Consider the following 8,818-nt stretch of genomic DNA (forward strand, 5'->3'; position numbering starts at 1 on the left):
CAGCCTGGAGCACCCATAATTTTGTTGTAAATGTACAATGACAATAAAAGGTTATTATATTATATTATATTATATTATATTATATTATATTATATTATATTATATTATATTATATTATATTTAGCAACTAAACAACAAATTCTGTATACTATACTACAGAGATTTAAAATGGTTCTCTTCTGGTATACGCTGAATTGGTCCCAGAGTTTTATTATTATTTATCGTATTATTATATACTTAGGTTTGTGGTTTGACTGATACTAGCATTTGATGATTAGCCGTGTCATCTGAGCCAACATGTGTAACTAGGCAACACCAAACAAACAAACCTACAGCTTGGTCCGGACTGTTAATGTTAGTGCTGCTACTTTTTATTTGGGACTAAATCTGCTTTAATCAGTCCAAATAAATCGCGTCTTTTTTCTTGCAGGCCATTTGAATTGTTAAAAAAAATGTGCTCGGATGTTGTAGTATCACGACCTCACTATGACAGCAGAGCTGTAGCTCAGGGGGTCCCGGAGAAAGATCACCTTGTAGCGGCCCCACAGCCGTCCTCGGGCTTAGCCACAGCAGGGTACCGCTCGGCTAAATACACCCCGACTGAATGGTTCTCCAACTACCAAAACTTACTTCAGCAAGCCGGTACCGACTGCCACGAAGCTACGAGCCTTCAGCGAGAGTCCAGAACTTTGTACCAAGACACCGATGCATCCACTTTTAAGACACAGGCCGAGGGAACACGTCGTCTGGGAGAGAGACTACAAGAGATCCACTACTGGAAGTCTGAGCTGCAGCGGCACATCGAGCAGCTGCTGGCCGACACGGAGTCACTGGTGGCGCTGAAGATGCGGCTGGAGAAGGCGCTGGATGCCACCGACATTCCCTATGCTATCGCCACAGACAACCTGAACTGCAGGGCGAGAAGGCTGGGAGCTGACCTGGTCAGAGACACTGTGGAGGAAGAGTTGTTCAAGGTGATAGACAATATTTCATGATCCAAAATAATATCGCCTAAGTGTGGGCTTGCAAAAATCTGAACGTATAATTATAATTAAAGTGAAATTTGTATTTGGATACATTTTCTCAAAAGTGTATTTAATTTGATATTTGACCAATTACTGCTTATGGGATATTTTAGACACATTGATATTTTCTTTTGGAATAATGCTTTTCAAATTAAAGGGAAAGAATCGCACCTAAGTTAATGGCAAATGTGAACTAGTGTGATCTGATCAACTGGCAGTGGCAGATTTCACCTCAACAAACTAAGAATGTCTGCTTTTTCTTGTCTTCAGTGATATTTAAACATATTTGAACTGATCTTAGCTCTTACTGTAATATTTTCAGAGTAAAACGTTTAATAATGAGATCCAGCAGATGGCAGTAACACATTAACCAGTAAGATGACTCCGTCTTTTGCAGGAAGTGGACTTGATCAGGAGTGTCCAGGCTCTTCTGAAGAGAACTACAGCTCAGGTTGTCAGTCAAATCAAGTAAGTTTGAAACTCTGTTTAAAACTGCATAACATGTAGAATTTCATAACATGAAATATTTATATAACTATAAACAGAAACTTTTATTTCATGTGTGTCTATGCATCAGGTTGAACAGAGAAGCCAAGCACACTTTAGAGATGGACTGGTCTGATAAGTACCAGGCCTACCATTTTGATGACCACAGCGGAAGACACAGTAACATGAGTTCAGATACGCAGCACCATCCCAGCTCAGCTGCCATGCAAGAACAGTGAGTTTGAGCAGCTGGAGATATTACATAAACCTAAAAAAACGAGAAACAGTCCTGATAACTTTTTTCACTTGCTGCAGGGTGTCCAGCCACCCATCATGGACGAAGTTTACACAAGACAACCTGTTCAAGGCCGTGCAGGAGGAACAGGCTACCAACAGTCTCAGGTTAGAGCACATACTAGTTCATATACTGCAGCAGAATCTGAAACTGATCCTGGTTCATTATTTATTATTTGCTTTAAACAAATGGAATCCTTGTGTGTTAGATTGCTGGTAGAGCAGGTGCTGCAGGACACGGCTGAGGATCTGAGAGTCCAGTGCTCCAGTGTTGACCGAGCCTTTAGCGAACGCTGTGTGGAGCTGAATGAGGCCAAGACACAGCTCAATATGCAGCTCAAACAGGTGGATGAACTGACAGACAGAGTAAATGACTGGTTATTAGTTGATGATTGATTGTATTATCTCATGTGTAGATCTTGGAGCAAATTGGTGCCCAGGAGAAAAACATTGTGGCTCTGCAGCAGGCCATTCACAACAAAGAAGCTCCACTGCGAGTAGCTCAGTCCAGACTTTACCTTCGCTCCCTCAGACCCAACATGGAACTGTGCAGAGATGAACCCCAACTCAGGTATGCATGCACAAAACAATAAACTGCTTTGTCTTTCTCGCTGCTCTGATTTTTTGCTTCTGTCTGTAGTTTGGAAGGGGAGGTGAAGCAGATTGATGCCACTCTGGCATCTCTACAGCAGAAGCTGAGCAAAGCCAGAGAGTCCCTGTCTCGTCTGGAGGAGTCACGCATGGCGTTGGAGAAAGACATCAACTGCAAAACCCACTCACTGTTCATCGAGAGGGAAAAGTGCATGACTCACCGTAAACGATACCCGACCACTTCAGCACTGTCAGGATACTGAAAGGTTCAACACGTCTTTGTTTGGCTCTTTTTTGTGTTGCTGTAATTAGTAATAAACAAATAAATAAATCATGTGTACAAGAGAGCCTGAAACCCTATATTGAAAAAAAATTACATTTCAGTTCCTTTTCATGGCCACAATATTCTTTATTCATTCACGTATTCTAAAAAGATTGACAATATGTGGCTCGAACAGAACTACTTTGAAGTATAAGTGTTAAAAACTGCTACATCAGAGGAAAACCCATAACTACAGGCAATGTACATAACAGGTGTACAGCTGGGAGAAGACAGGCTAAACAACAAATATAAGATTAGGTCATAGTTTAATGTAAATATGCACTTCTGAGACATGGTTATGACCGATATAAAGATGACTTTTTACATTTAGTACTAAAGGCATTAATATGACCACATATTTGATCACAGTTTTGTATACTGTTCGGTTTGTTTTGGTTCTGTCCTTTTAGCGTTCATAAGTAAAACACATATCTTCTGTCTCAGGGATATCTTCATACACATGATCACCATCATCATTATCATAGATGTGCCAGTTGTTCCGCTCCTCAGAAGAACCCAAATTGAAACACGCCTCAACAGCTTGGTTTTCATAAGTCTAAAAAACAAATAGAAGGAAAGATTACAATGACGAAGGAAACTCACAGTGAAATTCAGAGGTCACAATAAGATGGACACATGGCATAACAATTTCTTGATGATAACATATTTCTTTGGCCCACTAGCACCAGGTGCATCTATTTCTCTGATTTTTTTAGCCTAAACTGAGTAAATAGGAGTCTACAGAAATGTAATATTGAAATAATGTACACATTTTAGAGGACATGGTGGGAAGATGTTCCTGAGAATAAACGTAACATTTACAGGACCACTGTCAAAGCAAGCTAAATCGCCAGTACGGTGCAGCAAACATTGCACTTTCGAAATGCTTCTGATACTGTCTCATGTATTTTCCTCTCACATGATCCTTAAGCTTTACTTCTCCTGCTTCTTCAGTGTTTATCGTGATTCTGTTCATGGCGATGTCAGCTGCTGGAGCAACACAGAAAACAATAAATTAAAGTGCTTGTGTGTGGACAAATCTATATATGTGTTTGTGTGCATATGTGTGTATTACCTCTCACTTTGGTGCATTTATAAACCTTGATCCAAGCCACTGTCGGTATCAGCATTATAACCAGAGGTGCGGGCAGAAAGTAAACCAGAATGTGAATTGCTGCAGGAAAAGAAATATTTAAGAGAATAAAATCTGCACAGAGGTATCATAATATCCACATATCATATGTTCCAGTCTGTCTAAACAGCAGAAATAGCACCAAATCTCTAGACTGATCAGCATTTGGTACCTTGTGTTCCTTATTTCATTAATAGCTAAATGAGCACTCCTATTTTAGAATCACAAATCATTGAAATTTTGAATGCATGAGGATTTACATCACATTTAAGTCCCTTTAACCCAAAAGAAAAAGAGCTATCTAGGAGAACATAAATCTTACTGTACAGCAATATTTTTTGCTTCCTGTTTCTGAAATAATAAAATACATTATATATAATAAATACTTTCTGTATTAGCTTTCATAAGAGACATAACTATAAACTCTCACCTTTGACTTGAAGCTCAACAGCAGAGAAAACATCTCGTCCACTGTTTCTTTGGACACCACAAAGGTATAAACCAGAATCCCTTCGGGTCAGTCTGGTAATGCTCACTGTAAATTTTCCTAACACTTTGTCATCATCAAGTCTGAATCGTCCATTTTCTTTGTTGTCAGAGGTGATCAGTGCCTGCTGCAGACATGTGGAGGGCCGTGTTCCTCTGCAGATGTACTTCAGGCTGTTCTGGTACTCAGACTCATAAGGACAACTGATGGTCACGGAATCTTCTTTATAGCTTTTTATTTTGGTCACACTGTTACAGCAGCTGTCTGTCAGAAAGATAAACATCAAAAATTGTCACAAGCTAAAATAGAGACTAAGTAAATGCAAAGAAAAAGATGTCAAAAAACTAAAATAAGTTTCACATTTAATTTTATCCTGTCATCCAAAAATGTGTGCTGACTCTTATCTAAGCAACATGCTTATATCTGTACTGTATTACTTTTTATTTTTGTGTGTATCCTTTGCTTCCTTCCATGTTTCACGATGAAAGAGAAACCTCTGTTTCATCGTGACACATGGAGTGCAGAAAGGTCAAATGTTGCTCAAATGTTGTTCATGCTGACGAGTGTCACTAATGTAAGTGCAAAAAAAATTGTCAATGCTTTGTTTTGAAAACCTTCTCCAGTGTGCTCTAGCTACTTTTGACAAATCCATCTGTTGTCAGAGAACCCCGCGCCCCAAAACTACAACATACTAAATAACTATATAAGGTCATTTTATTTACCTTGCCCAACATCCACTGTGACTTCAGCGTAGATGTCATTTCCAAATAAGGAGATGCCACACCAGTATTTCCCTGCATCCCTTTTCTGCAAGTTGAAGATCGTCACAGTGAAGATTTGAGCCTTTGTGTCATCGTAGATGGAGTATTTTTTGTTTTTCGGTTGTGTCGTCATGATAAGAACATCACTCTTGCCACAGTTTGACTTGCACAGGTACTTCTCGGAAGATTGAAATCCCGTCTTATAGGAACAAGAAACATTAACATCTGCCCCCTCATATCCAGACACACGGATCACCCCTGCTGTGCTGGTGACACAGCTCAGAGAAACTGTAAACAGAAGAAAACAGTGTTAGGTACAGACAGGGACAGCTGGTATGAATGGGCTGACAGGGCTAGGCCCTCCCTTGGCTTTTCAAGAAAAAATTATAAGAAATTATATAAAATTCCCCTCTCACCCCTGCGGGCAATCTATCCTTCAAGCTCGGATCCTCAACCAGAGCCCTGGGGTTGAGGGTCCTGCGCAGTGTCTTACCTGTTCCTAGGACTGCGCTCTTCTAGACAGAGATCTCCGATGTTGTTCCCGGGATCTGCTGGAGCCACTCGCCTAGCTTGGGAGTCACCCTACCCAGTGCTCCGATTACAACTGGGACTACTGTTACCGTCACTCTCCGCATCTTCTCAAGCTCCTCTCTGAGCCCTTGGTACTTCTCCAGCTTCTTGTGCTCCTTCTTCCTGGTGTTGCTGTCATTCAGTATCGCTACATCTATCACTACAGCCATCTTCCTCTGCTTGTCTACGACCATGATGTCCAGCTGGTTAGCCACCACCATTTGGTCTGTCTGTACCTGGAAGTACCACAGGATCTTAGCTCGGTCATTCTCCACCACCCTACAGAGCGTTTCTCATTTGGACCTCGGGACTTCCAGGCCATACTGGGCACAGATGTTCCTGTACACTATGCCGGCCACTTGGTTATGGTGTTCCAGTTATGCCCTGCCTGCTAGCATCTTGCACCCTGCTGTTATGTGCTGGATTGTCTCAGGGGCATCTTTACACAGCCTGCACCTGGGGTCTTGCCTGGTGTGATAGACCCCAGCCTCTATGGATCTTGTGCTCAGAGCTTGTTCCTGTGCTGCCATGATTACAGCCTCTATGCTGTCTTTCAGTCCACCTTTGTCCAGCCACTGGTAAGACTTCTGGATGTCAGCCACTTCCTCTATCTGCCGGTGGTACATACTGTGCAGGGGCTTGTTCTTCCATGACGGTTCCTCCTCCTATATCTTGGGTTCTGCTGCCTGAGGTATTTGCCTCATCCTGGACTGTGGGGCTGACACTCACCAGTCCCCGGCCTCCTTCCTTCTGCTCAGCACACAGCCTCAGGTTGCTGGATGGGGTGAAACCCTCCATGCATGGAAAGGAGCTTCCTGGTCTTTATGTCAGTGGCTTCTATCCCCTCCTTTGGCCGACTGATTATCCCAGCAAGTTACCTGATCATGGGCAGGGCGTAGGTGTTGATAGGCCAGATCTTGTTCTTACCATTCATTTGACTCCTCAGGACTTGCCTGACCCTCTGCAGGTACTTGGTGGTTACAGCTTTCCTAGCAGCCTCGTCATGGTTCCCATTTGCCTGTGGGATCCCCAGGTGCTCGTAGCTGTCCTCTAGGTCTGCAATATTGCCTTCTGGTAGTTCATTCCCCTCTGTTCTGACTACCTTCCCTCTCTTTGTTATCATCCAAATACAATTCTCCAGTCCGAGCGACATTCCAATGTCCTTGCTGTATATCCCACCAGGATATGCTGTATATCCTAGTGAGATATACAGCAGGGAAATTAATGGTTCCTTAAAATCTTAAAAATGGGTTTTAAGGAAGCAGGGCAATTCCCTTTTTTTTAAAATAAACACAAAAAACTTTCTAAAATTCAGCAGCAGTGTTACACGTCACCAACAACTCCACATTCTCTCTCTGTACCTGGATAGTGTCTGCCCACAGTGCCAAAGGACTCTGCGAGCGATCTTCTCTCACCCTGGGAGCAGCTGTCCCTCACCTCTTTTTCTGTCTGCCTCATCTCTGTGCTATGTGCTATTCTGTGATCTCAGGGGCACAAGCTAAACACAAAATACAATTATTGTGTGTCTTTTGGCTAAGAAAATGGATGGAATTTCTTCTTTTTGAGCAAATTATATTTGATGAATGATTGTGATTGGTTTGGACATATTTGTAAGTGGTGACCAAAAACTGGAATCAAGTATTTGCATAATGAATCTTTCACATCGCTGCAGATGAATTTTGGTTCTCTATTCCCTGCAGAAGCATGCTATAATGACTGTACTGTATATATGTTCCCTATCTCCTCCTAGACAAGTGAAACAATCTTAATGAGATGTTATGAAATTTGATTAGGACAGTGTAATGCCAACATCTGTAGAGTGTATACAAATCCCAAAATTGTATACATATGTACATCTGACAGTTCAGATGTGCACTGAATGGAATTTATGCATAGCATAGAATGAAACACCATCACAGCATCATACTATAAAGATCGCGGTATATGTATGATTGTGTGTTTGTATGTTCCCTGTTTGCTAATGTCTATAATGGCCAAATAACATCACACAGGCTTTACATCCCTGACTGAAATTATCCCATTGCTTAGACTTTGTGATATCTAAAGAAAATTCTCAGTGCAAAATGAAACATGAGGCACTCCTCATGTTGTATTTATAATGAGAAGTGAACAACAGTCATTCAGTGCCTCATTTTTAGTAGTGCTAAGGAGATACATTCTGAGTACACCCACAGCACTGAGTGAGCAAATATTTATGAAAATAAAACATAAGGTGTGTGGATGTGGTTTAAAGTGAGTTTAATCCAGCATCTCTTCATTCAAAACAGAAGACTTGTTTAGATTAGTTTGCACATAGCGACAGGCAAGCCTGTAGACAATTATATCCATAAAACCAGACAAATCTATTCTTAAGTGTTACATTTTTCAGCAATAGTCTCAATATAAGAAAGTTGTTTACATAAATTAAATGGACTGCTGTTAATAAATAAATGTACTTACTGCAGTGGATGAATAACAGGTACTGAGTGCGCCACATCTTCATGTACTAATGTGGTTGTAAATCTAATCATAGGTGCCAGCAAATATTAAAATCTCTCAGTTCCCCGTTCAAATCCCCTTTCTGGTGCCATTTACTGCCTTGTGAACTTTCCAGTTAAAAGTTCAACCATTGAAAAAGAGAAGTCAGTATAAAAAAGCATAGTTCATATGCATTAAAGTTTCTATAACACCTTAAATTTGATTACTTTGTCAAAGCACATATCAACCCATGAGCAATCTGGATTGACTAATCACTACAGTTTGCTCCTGTGACATAAGTGTTTCACTCTGTCTTTCACTCATAAACATGGTACTTTTCTTTAATTTCTTTTAACATTGTTTGCCTTGGTTTGTTATGTTATGAGCCAGCTGCTCCCGAACCTTTATTTTCTCACTAATTTCTGCATTTGTCCTATGTGAGGGAGTTCTGCCTATACCATCTGTTCATGATGGCCTTACAAATATGCCTTCAATTATGCCAATACCAAAATATTTGATATGACCTAGGTATATTGTGACCCAGGATTTTGACAATAACCAAATGAACACAAAAAACCCCCGAAGAATGTGCATAACCAGGACAAAAAAGAATGAATATTGTTTCACACAATAGCTTGAAAGCATAATCACATTTTCATTGCGGTCTTACTT

General features: G+C 40.9%; 2 protein-coding genes across 2 annotated transcripts; one reads left to right on the plus strand and one right to left on the minus strand.

Moving 5' to 3' along the window:
- The first annotated feature begins 452 nt into the window (after window positions 1–452).
- tekt4 (tektin 4) lies at window positions 453–2,659 on the plus strand. Its single transcript, XM_085356234.1, has 7 exons — window positions 453–974; window positions 1,423–1,493; window positions 1,603–1,746; window positions 1,827–1,913; window positions 2,015–2,150; window positions 2,222–2,376; window positions 2,446–2,659. The coding sequence occupies exons 1-7, from the start codon at window positions 453–455 to the stop codon at window positions 2,657–2,659; spliced, it is 1,329 nt and encodes a 442-aa protein (XP_085212360.1).
- Window positions 2,660–3,124: 465 nt separating this feature from the next.
- LOC146630984 (polymeric immunoglobulin receptor-like) lies at window positions 3,125–8,165 on the minus strand. Its single transcript, XM_085356638.1, has 6 exons — window positions 8,129–8,165; window positions 5,060–5,386; window positions 4,281–4,601; window positions 3,794–3,892; window positions 3,638–3,708; window positions 3,125–3,274 (listed from the first exon to the last, which is right to left on the minus strand). Exons 1-6 carry the CDS (start codon window positions 8,163–8,165, stop codon window positions 3,125–3,127), a joined length of 1,005 nt encoding a protein of 334 aa, XP_085212764.1.
- Between the last annotated feature and the right edge of the window lie 653 nt (window positions 8,166–8,818).

The sequence above is a fragment of the Diplotaxodon limnothrissa genome, linkage group LG6 (genome assembly GCF_057381915.1).
Source record: "Diplotaxodon limnothrissa isolate DT_005_m linkage group LG6, D_limnothrissa_male_GT1.1, whole genome shotgun sequence".
Lineage (NCBI taxonomy): Eukaryota > Metazoa > Chordata > Actinopteri > Cichliformes > Cichlidae > Diplotaxodon > Diplotaxodon limnothrissa.